At 43.7% G+C, this 21,677-nt stretch overlaps 1 protein-coding gene across 1 annotated transcript in view; it reads left to right on the top strand.

The window, feature by feature from the left end:
* Positions 1–21,677, top strand: part of LOC115177483 (cytoplasmic dynein 1 light intermediate chain 1) — a 31,884-nt gene that overhangs the window by 6,014 nt on the left and 4,193 nt on the right. The window contains exons 3-11 of the mRNA XM_029738294.1: positions 2,714–2,830; positions 18,345–18,575; positions 18,782–18,951; positions 19,205–19,298; positions 19,537–19,672; positions 19,765–19,876; positions 20,344–20,403; positions 20,589–20,633; positions 20,834–20,924. Coding sequence (XP_029594154.1) covers positions 2,714–2,830; positions 18,345–18,575; positions 18,782–18,951; positions 19,205–19,298; positions 19,537–19,672; positions 19,765–19,876; positions 20,344–20,403; positions 20,589–20,633; positions 20,834–20,924 — 1,056 coding nt within the window. The remainder of the gene's footprint in view (positions 1–2,713; positions 2,831–18,344; positions 18,576–18,781; positions 18,952–19,204; positions 19,299–19,536; positions 19,673–19,764; positions 19,877–20,343; positions 20,404–20,588; positions 20,634–20,833; positions 20,925–21,677) is intronic.

The raw sequence follows: 21,677 nt of genomic DNA, 5'->3' as shown, positions 1-21,677 counted from the left end.
TAGAGATAAATGTAATAGAGCTAAGCAGTGGCAAAATCCTAGAAGAAAGCCTGGTTCAGTCAGCAGAAACTGGGAGATGGTCACATTTTAGCAGGACAATAACCTAAAACACAAGACCAAATATACACTGGAGTTGCTTACCAAGACGACATTGAAAATGGCTATCTTGCAATGATCAACAATCAACTTGAAGAATTAAAAAAATAGTTATGTGCAAACCAGGTGTGCCAAATTCTTAAGCTGAAATCGCTCACTGCTGTAAACGCTGCCAAAGGTGATTCTAACATGTATTGACTCAGGGGCTTGAAAACGTATCTAATCAAGAGTGTGTGTGTGTGTGTGTGTGTGTGTGTGTGTGTGTGTGTGTGTGTGTGTGTGTGTGTGTGTGTGTTATTTATTTTATTTATTTATTGTTGCAGACCAGGGGGTTTGGTCAAGATGTTTACACAGATCAGACACGGACAGAGTAGGATTAGCTCGGTTTCAATGGTGTATTTTGACGTCCGGATGAAAAGTGTGCCCAAATGAAACTGCCTGCTACTCAGACTCAGAAGGTAGGATATGCATATTATTAGTAGATTTGGATAGGAAACACTCTGAAGTTTCTAAAACTGTTTGAATGATGTCTGTGAGTATAACATAACTCATATGGCAGGCAAAAACCTGAGAAAAATCCAACCAGGAAGTGTGGAAATCTGAGGCTTGTAGTTTTTCCAAGTGATTCCCTATACAGTATACAGTGACTTAGGGTTCATTTTGCACTTCCTAAGGCTTCCACTAGATGTCAACAGTCTTTAGAACGTTGTTTCAGGCTTCTACTGTGAATATGGAGCAAACAAGAGGGCCTGGAAGTAGATGAGTGAGGAGATCTTCAGTAATATTCCAACCGGACAATTCCAATGTCTTCAAAAAAAGAAAAGGAAGACAGCCCACACTCACGTGAGCTCAGAGGCGCGCGCTCACGTGAGTGTGAGCTGTGTTTCTTTTCTTTTTTTTAAATTAAGATTTATGTTAAAAACATCCTAAAGATTGATGCTATACATCTGTTTGACGTGTTTCTACGAACGTAAATAGAACTTATTTTGACTTTTCGTCGTGACATTTTCGCCCACTTCCTGCATTTGGAGTAGTGGACTGAACGCGCGAACAAAAAGGAGATATTTGGACATAAATGGACTTTATTGAACAAAACAAACATGTATTGTGGACCTGGGATTTCCTGGGAGTGCATTCTGATGATCATCAAAGGTAAGTGAATATTTATAATATTATTTCTGAGTTTTATTGACTCCACAAAATGGCGGGTTTGGTTTCGTGTCTGAACGCTGTACTCAGATTATTGCAAAGTGTGCTTTTGCTGTAAAGTTGGGGGAAAAAATCTGACACAGCGGTTGCATTAAGGAGAAGTGTATCCATAATTCTTTGAATTACAGTTGAATATTTGATCAACATTTATGATGAGTATTTCTGTAAATTGATGTGCTCATTCACCGGACGTTTTGGGAGGCAAAACATTTCTGAACATTACATGCCAATGTAAAATGGGGTTTTTGGATATAAATATGAACTTTATCAAGCAAAACATACATGTATTGTGTAACATGAAGTCCTATGAGTGCCATCTGATGAAGATCATCAAAGGTTAGTGATTCATTTTAGCTGTATTTCTGGTTTTTGTGACGCCTCTCCTTGCTTGGAAAATGGCTGTGTGGTTTTTCTTGTTTAGGCGCTGTCCTAACATAATCTAATATTATGCTTTTGCCGTAAAGCCTTTTTGAAATCAGACAATGTGGTTGGATTAACGAGAAGTGTATCTTTAAAATGGGATATAATAGTTGTATGTTTGAGAAATTTGAATTGAGATTTTTGTTGTTTTGAATTTGGCGCCCTGCTATTTCACTGGCTGTTGAATAGTGTGTCCCACAGGTGGGACGATCACGTCCCACATACCCCAGAGAGGTTAAATAATAAATCAAAGAAAAGGATAGGTCTCCCCCCAAGAGACCCTCTCCGGGACACTGTCTTCTGGGCTCCGGGTCTTTCTGTATCCTGTCGGGATCAAAACTGCACTCACTCCTGTTACCTCTGTAACTGTCCCCAACTATACGGGAGTCTATTCTTCCCCCACTCTCCCTGTGTGCTGCCCTTCTGGCAGCTTTATGGGCCTTGCACAGCTGGTGAGCAATCAGTCCTTGATTACTCACCAACTCCCAATCAGCCCCAATTAGTCCTGGCCGGAGAGCTCGTCGAGACCTGGCACGTCCAGCAGATGGAGCCATCGCCTCGTGATATATACACACCGTCTGTCACCAGGCCTCGACGAGTCTCCCCCGATGGCTGATATATATATATATATATATTTATTACAAATGTTAGAATTTTTTTTCCACATTACAGATTATTTTGTGTAGATCATTTACAAAAAATGTCAATTACATCCATTTTCATCCCACTTTGTAACACAACAAAATGTGGAAAAAGGTGAAGGGGTATGAATATTTTCTGAAGGTATTGTATTGGCCCTGCATATAGGCCTAGAGCAGTGATATTTTCTGAAGGTATTGTATTGGCCCTGCATATAGGCCTAGAGCAGTGGCCACAGCAGGCAACTGACCTACAGGCCTAATGTAGCCTACAGTAGGCTATAACAGATTTGAATGATTTTGCTTAGCATGCAGTTTACCTGCACGTATGTGTTTCATGTATGCTACAGGTGAGACGGGGGCAGGTAAGACCACTCTCATAGCCAAACTGCAGGGAGTTGAAGAATACATGAAAGGCAGAGGACTGGAGTACTTGTACTTTAACGTACACGATGATGACATCGATGGTAAGTGTCTTTTTGGACATATTGAGAGTACAAAGATTTTGTTTTAGTTCATTTAAAAATATATATATATTTCACTTTTATTTAACCAGGTAGGCTAGTTGAGAACAAGTTCTCATTTACAACTGTGACCTGGTTAAGATGAAGCAAAACAGTGCGACACAAACAACAACCGAGTTACACATGGAATAAACAAACATAGTGTCGTGTCTTTGGCTATGCCGGATTAAGTGATATGACATGCTAACTTATAAAATTATTTCTCTGTAATTAATATTACCTGATTAAGCTAATCATGTAAATGTAATTAACTAGAAAGTCGGGGCACCACAGAAGAACGTTTATAGAGCTGTTATCTTCCGAATAAACTCTTAAAATACTTAGTAATATTTTACATCGATAGCAGTCAATATTAACCCTTATCTTATTTTCAGTCTCATCATGAAAGTTGTAAATTCTTGGTTATCTTCACGAACCCTGGCTAACAAGTTGAATCAGCAATACAAAATTGGGTTTAATTATTTATTTACTAAATACCTAACTAATCACACAGAATTACAAATACACAGAATACAATGATGTCATACAGAAAACGTCCTGGTGGACGGAGCCTGTATCATGGCTGGTTACACAAAGGAAAAGGGGGTTGGGCTTGAATGAAAGAGCGGGAAGATTTAGGAACAAAGAAACAGCAGCTATGCTATCGTAAATACATTATCTTATGCATTCTAAATTACCGCCCATTTGGAAAAGGAAAATGCAATAAATATTTACTCTGAGCTGCGCTTCGGTAGATTGGTCGTAGATGCTGGCCGGGTTGGCCAACAGATCTTCCTGTAGTGGTAATGGATACGTGGTGGTATCTTCGTCTGGTTGTTAGACTGGATCCGTCGTCCGTCCTTTCCCAGCCCACGTTAGCAGCGGCTAACTCGACGGCTAGGAAGTATCACTTCTGTAGTGAATAAGCTCAAAGTTCATACCAGTTCATACCATAGCTCACGCCGAGGTTGGCTTAGTTCTGTTCTTGATATGCGTCTGTCCTTCTAACGTAGAGGCTGCAGTCCTCACGTACTGGAACCCGTGAATGTCTTTTCGTCAAAGACTTATATAGTGGAGAGGAGGGAAGGAGGTGTTTCATCGTTTATAACCCCATGTCTCTTCACAGGGTTGGCCACTGATCGGGCAGGGCCCTTTCCTTATGAAAACCCAATTCTCTCATTTGGAAGCTAAAATTACATTTAATCTCCTAACAAACAATTTCAATATCAAACATTTCAATTGCATAACAATTCCATGTGACTCTGATAACTAGAGGGTGTATACTTTCTCAGGTACAGTTTATGTCGTCCTGTCATCAATCATAATGTCTCAGATAACAATGAACTGACATACATACTCATTACGTTATCAAGCATATTTCCAACTGGTTTTATTATCAAAAGATGGTTCCTTTTCCCCATTTGTTTGATGTTCCCAGACTCTCTATATTTAACACAGGCTATTCAAGTCCTTCAGTAGGGTCAGAGAGAGAGGGGAAGGGAGAAGGGTATTTATTGGGGGGGTCATAAACCTTACCCACATGGCCAACGTCATGACAGTCCCCCCATGTTGGGTTCAATCTTGCGATTTAACCTGCATGTTGTAAACCAACATAAAAATCAACGTGGGTTGTCCTGGTTGTGGATCATCGTTGTGGTCCCCATCTGGCGGTCGACCCGGGTAGGGTGTCTGCAAATGAAGAAGTCCGCTCCAAGGCTGGGCAGCAGATGTCCAGTTGGTGGTTGCTATTGCAGTCCCCCCTCTGGTGGTCGACCCGGGTAGGGTCTCTGCAAATGAAGATGTCCGTTCCATGACTCAGCAGCGGATGTCCGGATTGGGATCGCCGTTCCGGACCCGTCGTCTGGTCGTCCAGACTGGAATATCTGGGCAGTAACTTAGGCAGAGGTTAACCTCTCTGGGCTATGTGGGACGATTTCGTCCCACCTACGTAACAGCCACTTCAATCCAGTGGCGCGATTTTTGAATCGTTAGAAATGCTATAACTTCAATTTCTCAAACATATGACTATTTCACAGCTATTTAAAGACAAGAATCTCGTTAATCTAACCCCACTGTCCGATTTCAAAAAGGCTTTACAACAAAAGCAAAACATTAGATTATGTCAGCAGAGTACCCAGCCAGAAATAATCACACAGCCATTTTTCAAGCTAGCATATCATGTCACATAAACCCAAACCATATCTAAATGCAGCACTAACCTTTGATGATCTTCATCAGATGACACACCTAGGACATTGTGTTATACAATACATGCATGTCTGTTCAATCAAGTTCATATTTATATCAAAAACCAGCTTTTTACATTAGCATGTGACGTTCAGAACTAGCATTCCCACCGAACACTTCCGGTGATTTTACTAAATTACTCACGATAAACGTTCACAAAAAGCATAACAATTATTTTAAGAATTATAGATACATTACCCCTCTATGCACTCGATATGTCCGATTTTAAAATAGCTTTTCGGATGAAGCACATTTTGCAATAATCTAAGTACATAGCCCGGCATTACAGGGCTAGCTATTTAGATACCCACCCAGTTCAGCCTCCACCAAAATCACATTTCCTATAAGAAAAATGTTCTTACCTTGCTTGTTCTTCATCAGAATACACTGCCAGGACTTCTACTTCAATAACAAATGTTGGTTTGGTCCCAAATAATCCATCGTTATGTTCCAACAGCGACGTTTTGTTCGTGAGTTCTAGAATGCTTCTTCGCGGTGTCGCGCATGGCGCATTGGCGTGTCAAAAATGTCTAAATATTCCATTACCGTACTTCGAAGCATGTCAACCGCTGTTTAAAACCAATTTTTATGCCATTTATGTCATAGAGAAGTGTTAATATTCCGACCGGGAGTATGCATTGAGCCTAAACAGCCGAATAAAATTTCTCCTCAGAAGCGACTCATGCACGCGCATCATTGAAAGGTCCTCCGAGCATCCACTTACAAAAGGCGATAATATATTTCAACCTGAGGTTCCCTCGTAAACCTTCAGTTATTTCGCGGGCTCTGAGAGCCTATTGGAGCCCTGGGAATTGTCACGTTACAGCTAAGATCCTTACTTTTCAATAAAAAGAGGTAAGACGCACGACTCCTTGTCAGACAGGGTACTTCCTGCTTGAAGCCTTGTCAGGTTTTTGCCTGCCATAGGAGTTCTGTTATACTCACAGACACCATTCAAACAGTTTTAGAAAATTCAGAGTGTTTTCTATCCAAACCTGAACAATAATATGCATATTCTAGCTTCTGAGTTGGTGTAGGAGGCAGTTAAAAATGGGAACATATTTTTTCCAAAATTCTCAATACTGCCCCCTATACCAAAGAGGTTAACAACGCACACACACTCATGAAATATATCATTACATTTCCTCCCAAATGAGCGGCGTTGTGGCACTAACTGATGATTGTATGGGGGAGTTGTTTATGGCTCTATCACTTTCTATGTGCCAAAGAAAATGAAACAATTAATGAAAGCATAAACAAAACAAAATAGTTATGCCACCTTAATCATCTAAATGGACTGTATTCTATCTACGTCCATGGTCTTGGCAAAATGACCCTATCATGGCATTGTCTAATGTCATATCTAGGGCTTTCCTAATTTGCGGGGTGGCGCTTAGGGTACTATCCTAAGTTGACAACTATATGATAAGTCTACAGCTGTAAGGCACTAGTTTTGGGCAGTCTACAGGATGACCTATGGACTTCTGGTTAGAAAACTGGTGAGTGCTGTAGAGTCAAAGGCCTAGAAGTAAATGTTCAACTTTACTAAGGCTGGTATTTTGCTTGGACCCTTAAGTGATCCTAGCATAAATCCTAATTGGATGTTCCGTTGTGCATGTGCGTTTATGCTTACACAATCGCGCATGTCAAGGGAAGAAAACCAAGTATCCTAGCAGATTACAACTTGTTCAGAATGAGTCTGACGTAGTCAGGTAATTTTCAGGTCAATGCCTGGAGGTCAGTCAGAATTGGTGTCAAGGGAGTCTGTAGTAGTTTTCTACAAGTCACGGTGTCTTCCACTATTGTAGTGGCGGTAGGTATGAAGTCTATTTCATAGCTATGTTATCCACGGAGGAGCTAACCTCACGACGGAAGTACTCTAAGTATTAGACCAGTCGTATGTGGTGTGATCATGGTTCATGACTTCTAATAGCCTTTCTCCTGAACGGAGGGTTCTATTTATTAGTGGCATGTGTTAACCATTGGAAGAGTGCAATGGAGATTCCCTTCCCCGTGTTGCACTCTGAGTGACTCCTATGTCGCTATTATCAATAGCAATTTAACTTGTGATGTTACTAATCCTCTTACTGAGTGTTGCTGGACTGACTGTGGTATTGGTACTGGTATTCAAGGGGTCCAGTTGTCCTATCGATTTATTCTGAAATATTATCTACCGGAACACATGATTGGAGCATATTACTAGTTGTATTGTAGTTGAACCTACACATGGCAAGGAATGACTATTGTTGCCATTTGTTTTGGAGGTGGACAAGTCCACTGGACTTTCTTTACGACCAGTGTGGTACACCTCAGAACTATCTTAGATGTGTTCTAAGATAAACCCTGTCTAGGGGCCTGTCTGCTCCTCACTGTTCTCATAGGGGAGTTTACAACTAGATTTGATTTATGCTCTGGCGGCCTCGTACGGTGTTGTCCGTAGTCTCGACCCCCCCACCGGCCTTGATGAGGCTCATCATGGGTCTGGGCTACTATTCCCCCCCTTTGTGTCTCGGGACCCCCCCACCAGCGGGTGGTGTTGGTGTCCGAGGCGCAAACGAAAAGGTCGGACCCTATGTACGAGTTGTCAGTGGCCGCGTTATTATGAGAATGGCTGTAACCTTTCAACCAAATCTCCTGGTGTTTGTGCTTCAACACCCTCAGTGGCTGTCGAGGTCTGTCAGTCACCACCGCGTCCGCGTGTGGCAACCTCTTCAGTACCTGCAAACTGAGACGAGGATATCGGTCTGTGATATCGCAAAGTGTTTCACCAGTGGGAGTCATCGGGTCAGTTGCTGGACTGACGCCATTAGTGTCATTGTAAGGGGGGACAGTCCCCAACAAAGCAGAAGGTGTATCATCGGAAGCAGAGTGTACTCTGCGCATCAATGTTTTTCTTGCTGAGATGGCCGCAGTGATTGCGGAAGTTTCCGAGGGGCAAGAGAAGTTCATCTCAACTACCGTATTGCACGACTGCAAGAAGGAGGGAAGTTGCTCATTCACAGAGACAGCTGGCTCGAAATCATGAAAAGAATGGTCAATCAGATTGGCTGATGGAATGTGTCGAGATATCGTAATATCTCCTTGGATCGGATTCTGCACCAAGAGGTTTCTAAACGTCTTTTTCCCAAGGGGTGCTTTTGACAGATACCCCTCGTGAATGACTGCATTGCAGCTAGCGTTAGGGGAAGACAGTGTGGTCAGTGGAGAAGGCACTGTGGCCTGTGACCATACCTGGTTGGTTTTCCAATCCATCAATGGGAGTAACCGATCCATCAAGTCTGCTCCAAGTAGCAGGGTTACAGTTTCGAGGCTGGTAACATACACAGGGTGAACGAGCGATACGTCCTGGAAGTGTAGTTTCAGCATGACTCTCAATGTGAGAGGCGAGGTAGTCTGAGTGACCCCTCGAAGTTTAGTGTCGCATCGTTCCACTTTTAACCAACGTTTAGTTGGCTTCAAAGCCCTTTTGAGATCATCAAACAATGTTTGAGAGATGAGTGATATTGTCGCACCCGAATCAATTAGCGCATGACAAGCTAAGCAGTCCTCCAGGACTGTTTCCAGGTATGGCCGTTTAGATTCGTGGTTAGTGGACATATTCCCCACAAAGTGGAGTGGTCGTTCGCAACGACGTGATGTGCCATGTCTGTTCCAGATGGAAGCAGATTGACTTTTCCGATTTTGAGTGGGCTTGGCTTTAACGAAGCGGTTGACCTTTATCTTCGCAACTTTTGTATCGGAGTCTATAGACAGAGCCCGGGGGCTTGTTTCTTGATCAAGCGGGCCCTGGATAGGGTCTTGAATGAGAGCGGGAGAAATTTGAACTGTAACGTCCTTGCTATGGGTGTTAATTCCTGCGGACCTGGTGTCCGGTAATTCCCCGTCTAGTCCTTGTGACTTATCTTTTACCCTTTTCTCAAATTGTTCTCGCTTTAGTTCTTCCCGTAGTGGGACTTCTGGAGAACATTGGTCTACGTTTTGATCGTCCTTCAACCCTTTGTTACCCTTGTGTTCTGACACTTTGTGTGGGTTGGGTACAGGAACGTAGCGAACAGGTCGATTGTAGCGGTAGTCGTTTTGAAGGCGACGTACTTTACAGTTATTTCGACCGCGGCGGTTATTGGAATCATGGTTTCGTGGTAGAAACTGTTGTTGTGCGTCATCTCTCAACGCTCCAATACCTGATAATGCACCCTCTAACTGGAGTGAGAGCTCCTGGTTAAACTTCAAAACCGAGTGGTCAGGGCTCTTAGCGTTGTGAACTTTTGATGCCTCAAAAGCTGTGCTTGCAAGCTCTCTGAGTTGTAAGATAGGCAAGCCAACGTGGGCTGCAGGGCCCAAGTAGGTAATGAAGGTGGGATACATGTTCGACAGACACATTTGTTTGAATGGTAACAGCTCTTCCATTCCTGTTTCCGTGAGTAGGCCAAAGTAAGCTGAACGAAGCCTATGATAGAAAGCTTGTGGGTGTTCGTTCCGAGCTTGTTTGACTGTGTTAGCCAGTGAGCTATCGTGTTTGCGAGTCGCAGAACCACTGAATTCTAATTTCAAAGCTGTGGCAAGTTTAGCGTAGTCATTTAGCACGTGTTGCTGTTGTAGGCGAATGAACCTCGTCACGTGTCTATTCGACGTTCGCTTCAACAGGTAAACCCTGTCAGAACCCGTAGCGTTCGGGTAGCCACCCAACGCGTCCTCTATGTCAGCTAGGAACGTCTCAGTATCGTTTGGCTGACCTGGAACGGGGTCAAAGGTGGGGAAATTCTTGACGAGTTTGTCAAGGTATTCCGCACCAAGCGGGCGGAGAGGATTGGCCTCATCCCGTGGAGAAATTGGGGCCGACAGGCCAAGAGGAGAAGCCAAGCTTTGGCTTTGTTGGCCAAGAGGCTCCATATTACTCAGTGCCGAATGGCCAAGAGGAGAAGACTGAGGGACACATGATGGATGCAATGTCTGAAACCTATCGTCTTCACTCCTTTGAGTACCGGACTCCGGTTGCTTGGATGGGTAGTCATGCTGTAGAGCGTGACCATTCTGGATTTCCTCCAGATGGTACCTAAGGGTGGTCTTCTGCTGCATTGCAGAGTCCACTTGAGTGCTTAGAGTACCAATTTTGGACACGTGAGTGTCACACCTGCTCCTTTCGGTCTCAAACTTATCTGTCATGGTTTGCAGATAGAGGTCTCGAGTACGGAGCGAGAGATTCAGTGATGAGATTTCCTCTGCTTGCTTAGAAATCAATATTTCCATCCTCATCACCTGAGTTCTCTCATCATTCATTTGGTCAGCAACTTCAATAAGTTCTGCTGATTTATCATCCAACTTTGTCACTGTGTTCGTTAACTGATCGTCTTTGGTCTGCAGCGCTTTGAGGAGCACCGTGTTATTTTGAGTAACATTCAACAAAACAGCATGCATGTTGTCCAGTTGAGCGCTCCTGTTTGTAGATAACTCTTCAGATTTATCTAGTTTGGCGTGGACATCATCGTATTTAGTTTTGGCTAAATCGAGTTGTTCCTGCAGATGACGATTTTGTTCAAGAGTTTGTGCTCGTTCATCGTCATAAGTATTTGCAATTACTTTTAATTGTTCCGATTTCAAACGCAGTTCCTCGACTAGCAGAATGTTTTCATTTCCTGCTTTTGTCAATAGTTGCTCAGTTCTCTCCACCTTTGCCCTCATGTTAGCCATGTCTTGCACGTGCTTCAGCTGTGCACTGTGGTATTGGATCGATGCCAACCTTTGATGGCGATACATAAGTGCTAAAGTGGAGAGAACCGTCACAAAGCCTGTGTTTGATGGTTGATTTTGGACAGCGTTCGCAATTTCGGCTGATTTTTCACTAATGGCATAATTAGGGTTGGTATCGCTGCTGAGGTCAGAGATGAATCCTTTTATGGGTGGAGGTTCACTAATTAGCGGAGGAGTGGTGACCACCTCCTTTGGTAGCTTGCACATTATTAGAAAAATTTAGAGGAAAAATGTTCCTATTTTTTTTCAATGTTTGGGTTTGAAATTCATTGGAAGCTGCAAAGACAAGTTTAATCTATTTATAGATGTTGACGAACCATCAGTACTGTACCAGTAATGTGGAAGTTGGATGTGAATGAATTTGCAAAAGCAAATTGAATGAATTAATCAATGCCAATGATTAATCCTACCTGGGTATTAAACTTGAATTAACCTGAGGTTGCTTCATCCAGGTTAATATGGGAAGTTTAAAAGTGTCTCATTTGATTGCAAGAACATTAAGGTTTGTTCAACAATTTAACTTATTAAATTGAATGAGATGATAATCCATACAATCTCCATTGATTCGATATCATAAGTGTAAACAGTAGACTAAATGTTGGGAACACCTCCCACTATGGTACACTTCTTTCTTGGGCCGAAGCCACATGGGATTCCCGCTGGGGCGGGACTTCTGTCAGTACTGGATTACTGAATGGGTTTTGCAAAAACCAAATTTTACTGATTCATCAATTTTAATGATAAATCAAACCTGTATAGGCTATTTGGGATTTAAACTTTAATTAACCTGAGAGGTTTATTCATCTAGTTTAATGTGGAAAAAAGATTACAATGTCTCATTTAGAAAACTCATCAATTTGGATATTTTTTTTTTTTTAAAGATCCACTTGAGAATGTAAATCTGGCAATTTCACTTATTAGTTCAATTGAATAAGACATCGATATCCGTCTGGATATCATGAGTAACGACTTGAGTGTCACCTGACTAATTATTTGAAGAAAAGTACTGGTGACTCTCATAGGGGAGTCTGCTGGCACACGTTGAAATCAACGGAAGTACCCAGGGCAGGACTTTCGTTCCGCAAGTCGGATGAATTACAATGTGGCACAAACAAAATGGCTGTTTTCCCTTTTGTTAGCTTAGCATCTCGAGCAAGCTAATGCTACTTGAAGCCTGAAAAATGCTCACATAGGATTCCCTTGGCAAGGGAAAGGTTTTACTTATAACGTATTATGTTCAAACCCTTTTCGGCGATATTTTTCGATGTTATAACCGGAACTAGCTGTAAACAACAAAATGCACCGTGGTCTCCTCGCATCGAAACGCGAGAGACAGACAGAGAGATACTTATAAACTGGTCAAGCTAATCTCTCCTAAATTTCAATCGGCTGGGTCTTTGTCCTCGCTCGAGAAATTAATAATGACCTAGCCAACACGCGTCTGAAACACGCGAGGCAGAAATAGCCCAGCGTTTGGCCAAACGCGCTATTTATCAGATAGCTTTATCAACCCTCATACAGAACTGTATAGGGTATGCTACCCACTGACTACCTCAGAGCACAACACTGAGGCGATTCTCCAGAGCACACACGCACCAATAATTCCGATCTACAATTCCCATAATGTATATAATCAACTTGGTATATTATGTAATCTGCTTTTCAATTTTATATAGGCTGAATCAAAAAGAAAGCTTCATCCTATTTTAGATTCCTCGCACGGGGGCTCCATATGTCTGTTCAGACCCTTTTCGGATCATTGAACAATGTTAAATTCTTAGGAAGCAGAGTATACTCTGGGCTAACAGTGGAGAAGGCACTGTAAAATTGGGTTTAATTATTTATTTACTAAATACCTAACTAATCACACAGAATTACAAATACACAGAATACAATGATGTCATACAGAAAACGTCCTAGTGGACGGAGCCTGTATCATGGCTGGTTACACAAAGGAAAAGGGGGTTGGGCTTGAATGAAAGAGCGGGAAGATTTAGGAACAAAGAAACAGCAGCTATGCTATCGTAAATACATTATCTTATGCATTCTAAATTACCGCCCATTTGGAAAAGGAAAATGCAATAAATATTTACTCTGAGCTGCGCTTCGGTAGATTGGTCGTAGATGCTGGCCGGGTTGGCCAACAGATCTTCCTGTAGTGGTAATGGATACGTGGTGGTATCTTCGTCTGGTTGTTAGACTGGATCCGTCGTCCGTCCTTTCCCAGCCCACGTTAGCAGCGGCTAACTCAACGGCTAGGAAGTATCACTTCTGTAGTGAATAAGCTCAAAGTTCATACCAGTTCATACCATAGCTCACGCCGAGGTGGGCTTAGTTCTGTTCTTGATATGCGTCTGTCCTTCTAACGTAGAGGCTGCAGTCCTCACGTACTGGAACCCGTGAATGTCTTTTCGTCAAAGACTTATATAGTGGAGAGGAGGGAAGGAGGTGTTTCATCGTTTATAACCCCATGTCTCTTCACAGGGTTGGCCACTGATCGGGCAGGGCCCTTTCCTTATGAAAACCCAATTCTCTCATTTGGAAGCTAAAATTACATTTAATCTCCTAACAAACAATTTCAATATCAAACATTTCAATTGCATAACAATTCCATGTGACTCTGATAACTAGAGGGTGTATACTTTCTCAGGTACAGTTTATGTCATCCTGTCATCAATCATAATGTCTCAGATAACAATGAACTGACATACATACTCATTACGTTATCAAGCATATTTCCAACTGGTTTTATTATCAAAAGATGGTTCCTTTTCCCCATTTGTTTGATGTTCCCAGACTCTCTATATTTAACACAGGCTATTCAAGTCCTTCAGTAGGGTCAGAGAGAGAGGGGAAGGGAGAAGGGTATTTATTGGGGGGGTCATAAACCTTACCCACAGGCCAACGTCATGACAATAGTCAATAACACAATAGAGAAAGTCTATATACAGTGTGTGCAAATGAGGTAAGGCAATAAATAGGCCATAGTGGCGAAATAATTACAATTTAGCAATTAAACACTGGAGTGATAAATAATGCAGAAGATGAATGTGCAAGTAGAGATACTGGGGTGCAAAGGAGCAAAAAATAAAATAACAGTATGGGGATGAGGTAGTTGGATGGGCTATTTACAGATGAGCTATGTACAGGTGCAGTGATCTGTGAGCTGCTCTGACATCTGGTGCTTAAAGTTAGTGAGGGCGATATGGGTCTCCAGCTTCAGTGATTTTTGGAATTCGTTATATGCGTCATTGGCAGCAGAGAACTGGAAGGAAAGGCTGCCAAATGAGGAATTGGCTTTGGGGGTGACCAGTGAAATATACCTGCTGGGTGCTGTATATGGTGACCAGTGAGCTGAGATAAGGCGGGGCTTTACCTAGCAACGACTTATAGATGACCTGGAGCCAGTGGGTTTGACAACAGATATGTAGTGAGGGCCAGCCAACAAGAGCATACAGGTCACAGTGGTGGGTAGTAATATGGGGCTTTGGTAACAAAATGGATGGCACTGTGATAGACTGCATCCAATTTGCTGAGTAGAGTGTTGGGGGATATTTTGTAAATGACATCGCCGAAGTCAAGGATCGGCAGGATAGTCAGTTTTACGAGGGTATGTTTGGCAGCATGAGGAAAGGATGCTTTGTTGCGAAATTGGAAGCCGATTCTATATCTAATTTTGGATTTGAGATTCTTAATGTGAGTCTGGAAGGAGAGTTTACAGTCTAACCAGACACCTAGGTATTTGTAGTTGTCCACGTATTCTAAGTCAGAACCGTCCAGAGTAGTGATGCTGGACGGGCGGGCAGGTGCTGGCAGCGATCGGTTGAAGAGCATGCATTTAGTTTTACTTGCATTTAAGAGCAGTTGGAGGCCACGGAAGGAGAGTTGTATGGCATTGAAGCTCGTCTGGAGGTTAGTTAACACAGTGTTCAAAGAAGGGCCAGAAGTATACAGAATGGTGTCGTCTGCGTAGAGGTGGACCAGACAATCACCAGCAGCAAGAGCGACATCATTGATGTATACAGAGAAGAGTCAGCCCGAGATTTGAACCCTGTGGCACCCCCATAGAGACTGTCAGAGGTCCGGACAACAGCCCATCTGATTTGACACACTGAACTCTGTCTGAGAAGTAGTTGGTGAACCAGGCGAGGCAGTCATTTGAGAAACTAAGGCTGTTGTCTGCTGATAATGTGGTGATTGACAGAGTTGAACGCCTTGGCCAGTTCGATGAATACAGCTGCACAGTATTGTCTCTTATCGATGGCGGTTAGGATATCGTTTAGGACCTTGAGCGTGGCTGAGGTGCACACTCGGAAACCAGATTGTATAGCGGTGAGATTCGAAATGGTCGGTAATCTGTTTGTTAACTTGGCTTTCGAAGACCTTAGAAAGGCAGGGTAGGATAGATATAGGTCTGTAGCAGTTTGGGTCTAGAGTGTGTCCCCCTTTTGAAGAGGGGGATGACCGCGGCAGCTTTCCAATCTTTGGGAATCTCAGACGACATGAGAGGTTGAACAGTCCAGTAATAGGGGCTGCAACAATTTTGGCTGATCATTTTAGAAAGAGAGGGTCCAGATTGTCTAGCCCTGCTAATTTGTAGGGGTTCAGATTTTGCAGCTCTTTCAGAACATCTGCTATCTGGACTTGGGTGATGGAGAAATGGGGGAGGCTTGGGCAAGTTGCTGTGGGGGGTGCAGGGCTGTTGACCAGGGTAGGGGTGGCCAGGTGGAAAGCATGGCCAGCCGTAGAGAAATGCTTATTGAAATTCTCAATTATTGTGGATTTATCGGTGGTGACAATGTTTCCTAGCCTCAGTGCAGTGGGCAGCTGGGAGGAGGTGCTCTTATTCTCCATGGACTTTAGTGTCCCAGAACATTTTTGAGTTTGTGCTGCAGGATTCAAATATCTGTTAGGAAAGCAAAGGCTAGCTTTTTCAAACTGCCTGTGTATATTGGTTCCCAACTTCCATGAACTGTTGCATATCGCGGGGGCTATTTGATGCTAATGCCGTACGCCACAGGATGTTTTTGTGCTGGTCAAGGGCAGTCAGGTCTGGAGTGAACCACAGGCTATATCTGTTCCTGGTTCTACATTTTTTGAATGGGGCATGCTTATTTAAGATGGTGAGGAAAGCACTTTCAAACAATAACCAGGCATCCTCTATTGACGGGATGAGGTCAATGTCATTCCAGGATACCTGGGCCAGGTTGATTAGAAAGGCCTGCTTGCTGAAGTGTTTTAGGGAGCGTTTTGACAGTGATGAGGGGTGGTCGTTTGACCGCAGACCCATTACAGACGCAAGCAATGAGGCAGTGATCGCTGAGATCCTGGTTGAAGACAGCAGAGGTGTATTTGGAGGGCAGGTTGGTTAGGATGAGATCTATGAGGGTGCCTGTGTTTACAGATTTGGGGTTGTACCTGGTAGGTTCATTGATAATTTGTGTGAGATTTAGGGCATCAAGCTTAGATTGTAGGATGGCCGGGGTGTTAAGCATGTCCCAGTTTAGGTCACCTAACAGCACAAGCTCTGAAGATAGATGGGGGGGGGGGGGGGGGGGGGCAAATCAATTCACATATGGTGTCCAGGGCACAGCTGGGGGCAGGTGGTGGTCTATAGCAAGCGGCAACGGTGAGAGACTTGTTTCTGGATAGGTGGATTTTTAAAGTAGAAGCTCAAATTGTTTGGGCCTGGATAGTAAGACAGAAGCAAGACCTGGATAGTACGACAGAACTCTGCAGGCCATCTCTGCAGTAGATTGCAACTCCGCCCCCTTTGGCAGTTTATCTTGTTGGAAAATGTTATAGTTAAGGATGGAAATTTCAGGGTTTTTGGTGGCCTTCCTAAGCCAGGATTCGGACACAGCTAGGACATCCGGGTTGGCAGAGTGTGCTAAAGCAGAGAATAAAACAAACTTAGTGAGGAGGTTTCTAATGTTAACATGCATGAAACCAAGGCTCTTACGGTTACAGAAGTCAACAAATGAGAGGGCCTGGTGAATGGGAGTGGAGCTAGGCACTGCAGGTCCTGGATTAAACTCTACATCACCAGAGGAGCAGAGTAGGATAAGGGTATGGCTAAGCGCTATAAGAACTGGTCGTCTAGTACGTTTGGGACAGAGAGTAAAAGGAGATTTCTGGCCGTGGTAGAAAAGATTCAATGCATAATGTACAGACAAAGGTATGGTAGGATGTGAATACAGTGGAAATAAACGTAGGCATTGAGTGGTATTGTCTCTAGAGACATCAATTAGACCAGGTGAGGTCACCACGTGTGGGAGGTGGGACAAGAGGCTTAGCTGAGGCATATTGTGCAGGGCTGGAGGCTCTACAGTGAAATAAGACAATAATCACTAACCAAAACAGCAATGGACAAGGCATATTGACATTAGGGAGAGGCATGCGTAGCCGAGTGATCATAGGGTCCAATGAGTAGCTGGATGGGCTGGGGAGACGACGATTCAGACAGCTAGCGGGCCGGGGCTAGCAGGCAAGCAGAAGGGCCTTAGAGGGACGTCGCGATGGAAGAAGTCTGTTGTTGTAACCCCCTTGTGCTGTTACGTCGGCAGATGTGTTGTGATGGATCAGCAGGGGTCCGTGTAGTAAAAGGGTCCAGGCCAATTTGCAAAATAGGTTAGAAAATAGAAATTGACTGATGGACCACTTCAGCTAAAAGTCCGGTATGCTCTAGACAGTTAGCGGGCCGCGACTAGCAGGCTAGCAGATGGGCATTCAGGGGACGTCGCGACAAAGGAGCCTGTTGAAAAATCCCCCTCGGGCGGATTACGTCGATAGTCCAGTCGGGATGGATCGCCGGGGCTTCATATCGGCAATAAAAGGGGTCCAGGCCAATTGGCAAAATGGGTATTGTAGCCCAAGGAGTGGCTGGAGGACCTCTTCAGCTAGCCGGGAGATGGGCCTAGCATAGGCTAGCTCCAGGCTAATTGGTGTTTGCTTCGGGACAGGGACATTAGCCAGGAGAAGCCAATCGGATAGCAGCTAGCTAGCTGTGATGATCCAGGTGAAGAGGTTCAGAGCTTGCGGTAGGAATCCAGTGATATGCAGAAAAATGAGTCTGATAAGTTCTGGGATGAAACGCACTGTACAGACTGGCAGGAGTTGTCCTGGCTAAAGGTTAGCTGATGCCCGCTAGCTGACTAGTAGCTAGTTAGCTGGCTAGCTTCTGTTGGGGGTTCCGGTTCTAAAGTATAGAAAATAGCAGATCCATACCACATTGGGTGAGGCGGGTTGCAGGAGAGTATGTTGAATTTGGGGTTAAGAAAATATTTAAAAAATATGCAAAGAAAAATATATATACACGGGACACGACGAAGACAAAAGACGCCTGACTGCTACGCCATCTTGGATAATATAATATAGCTCAGGCATCAGTGTATGATGGGTCAGTAGCGATCAATAGGATAGCCTGGTACAATTTCTCCTTTTTGGTGTGATTTGACCCCAAACTGTGTGTGTGTCTGTGCAGATCATGCTATGTGTAACGCATGGATTCTGGACGGTGACCTGTACCACAAAGGCCTCCAGCAGTTTGCTGTGTGTGGGGAGAACCTGGCCGACACTATGGCCCTGCTGGTAGTGGACATGTCCAGGCCGTGGACGGTGCTGGACTCTCTGCAGAAGTGGGCCAGTGTGCTACGAGAACACATCGACAAGCTCAGAGTCAACCCAGAGACACTGAGGGACATGGAACAGAGATGTATGCCTATGAATCTGAGAGAGAGACGTTCTTACTTTATAACATTAAAGACTGAAATAACTACTTCAACAGTATTTCTTTAACTTTGATTAGCCATGAGATGTAAACTATAAAGTTAATCGAGATGAATTGTTCTGAGTTTGAATTAAAAAGGGTAAAATAGCACTCTAAAACGGAATCTCTTCCGCCCTCTCCCCTACCGCTAGTGGTCCGACAGTTCCAGGAGTACACAGAGCCAGGGGGCGACCACAGCGCCTCTCCCAAGAGGAGGAACCCCGTGGCTGGGGAGGCTGAGGAGGAGTGTGTGGTGCTCCCCTTGGGAGAGAACACACTCACACACAACCTGGGCGTGCCTGTTATGGTGGTGTGTACAAAGGTAAGGTGGGCAAACCTCTGGCATTAGGGAAATAAATGAAGTTGCCTTGTTAAGTCAACTTATCAAAGGATACTTTGTGGCGTTGGTATGGTTACTTTATTCATACATGTGTATAAAGGATGAAAATCTGTCATTTTTGTTTTACACTTTCTCATTTCCTCCGCTTTCAATTTCTTTTTCATTCTTGTCTTGTGTGGCTTACCTTCTCTCTCTCAGTATTCTCTTTCCCTCTCTTCACTTCCCTCCTTTGCAGTGTGACACGTTTCTCAGTCTAGAGAAAGAGCATGACTACCGGGAAGAACACTTTGACTTCATCCAGTCTCACATCCGACACTTCTGCTTGCAGTGTATCCTTCTGCCTCACCGACTGATCTAAGAGTTGGCATTCCACTGGCGTTATTCTTTCAAACTAATATATTTTCATATTTTCTTAGATGTACCAACAATGTGCAGGCACCAGTTTCAGGTTTTTCTTTCTTGTGTGAAGTGAGCATGGTTTTTCTTAGCTAGCTAGTAAAGGGGTCTTTAAGATATCGTTGGCCATTCTAGCAATAATACTATCCTTGACAAGTAGTGGCCTCTCAGATGGCGCAGCGCTGCTATACACGTCAATGAAGGAAAACAAAAACATAGACCTATTGTATAAATACCTGGTCCATAGATTATACGGGTTTCCCTTTGACCTGCCGGCCCAGGTGGTGGACAAAGACTCAGTATTCATGTAAGTGTGACTCAGTGTTCTCACTAATGAAACATTTAGCCTTTTTCTCATGTGCTGTTGACAATGTGCTTTTGTGGTTCATTGTCTTCCAGCCCATCAGGATGGGATAATGAAAAAAAGGTTTCCATTTTATATGAAAACTTTCAGTCGTTGAAAAGGGAAGACAAGTTTGAGGAGGTTATCATCCAGCCTCCTGTTAGAAAGGTAATATCACTCCCAGATCATCTTGTTTTTGGCACAGACATTAAGTATTAGAAACAAGTGTAATTGAACAGACCTTTTAACTGACCTACACTCTAGGGGTAGTATCTTGGAGTTGATTGAAATTGTGACTGAATCCAAAATCCTTAGCCCTGATCTGGGTCAGAGGTTACTACTGGCATGCAGGGTTGGTGCTGTGCCTGGGTGGACTGGGGGATTCTGGGTGTTTGCTCTCTCTCCAGTCCTCTCCTCTGGACTTTAATGGGCCCTGGGATGAGTACCATAATCTCAAAGAACATCAGATTACCAGGATGAGCCTGCCTGCACTCAGATTACAGTGCCAAGGCCAGGCAAATATGTACTTAATCGGATGGACACTAAACTAACACATTAGGAAGACTTGCATGTCATTTTGTGGAGAAAGGGTATATAGGTATGTGTTTGTTTATAATGTTTAGTTTTTTGTGCAGTTTGTACATGAAAAGGAACTAGGTGTGGAGGATGACCAAGTGTTTCTCCTAAAGCTTCAGGTAAGTGAGAATGTACAGCTGGTATGACCCAAAACATTACTTTGATAATATTGCATAATGCTAATCTGACATCAGCTGTGATAAGTTTATTTCTGCCAGTTGCCATATGAATTAGGTTAGTCGTATTAAGGGCTTCAGACTCTATCTGGACTCTCACTGACATGCTCTGTGTTGTCTATTAACAGACCCTGTTGTCTAAGCAGCCCCCAGCGGCAGCAGGCAGACCAGTGGTAAGTGTCTGGGGACACATGCTACTGTAAAGGACCTAAAGAGTTCATGTAAATCTTCTGATATATGCAATTAATGATCCTCTACTCCTTCTTCCGTTCCTGTCTCTTCTCTTTCTCTCCCCTCCTTTCTCATCCTCTCTCTTCTTCTCTCTACTGTTCCTGTATCATCCCTCCTTCATTCCTCCTCCTTTTCATCTCAGGACACCACAAACAGAGCACCCACTGGCTCTCCTCGGGTGTCAAACCGCTCGGCAACAGCAAACGTGGCCAATGTGATGCCCATGCAACCAGGTACTGAGACCATAGATCCCCGATAACTCATTCTACTGAAATGACAGATTAGCTTTGGCACCAGTATAAAGTTTGCACCTACTGTGCATTTGGAAAGTCTTCAGACCCTTGACTTTTTACACATTTTGTTAAGTTGCAGCCTAATTCTAAAATGGGTTTAAAAAAAAAAAAAAAAAATTCTAATTCATCTAAACACAATACCCCATAATGACAAAGCAAAAACATGTTTGTAGAAGTTTTTGCCAATGTATATAAATAAAATGGAACTATCACATTTACATAAGTATGCAGACCCTTTACTCAGTACTTTGTTGAAGCACCTTTGGCAGCGATTACAGTCTCACGTCTTCTTGGGTATGACGCTACAAGCTTGGCACACCTGTATTTGGGGAGTTTCTCCCATTCTTCTCTGCAGATCCTTTCAAGTTCCTTCAGGTTGGATGGGGACAGCTATTTTTAGGTATCTTCAGAGTTGTTCGATAGGGTTCATGTCCGGGCTCTGGCTGGGCCACTCAAGGACATAAGGAGTGTCCTTGAATGGAATCAGAGACTTGTCCCGAAGCCACTCCTGCATTTGTCTTGCTGTGTGCTTAGGGTTGTTGTCCTGTTGGAAGGTGAACCTTCGCCCCAGTCTGTCCTGAGCACTCTGGAGCAGGTTCATCAAGGATTTCTCTGTACTTTTCTCCATTCATCTTTCCCTTTATCCTGACTAGTCTCTCTGTCCCTGCTGCTGAAAAACAACCCCACAGCATG

The sequence above is a fragment of the Salmo trutta genome, chromosome 37 (assembly GCF_901001165.1).
Source record: "Salmo trutta chromosome 37, fSalTru1.1, whole genome shotgun sequence".
Lineage (NCBI taxonomy): Eukaryota > Metazoa > Chordata > Actinopteri > Salmoniformes > Salmonidae > Salmo > Salmo trutta.
Note: the sequence above shows the minus strand (reverse complement) of the source record. Positions and strands in the feature narration are given on the sequence as shown.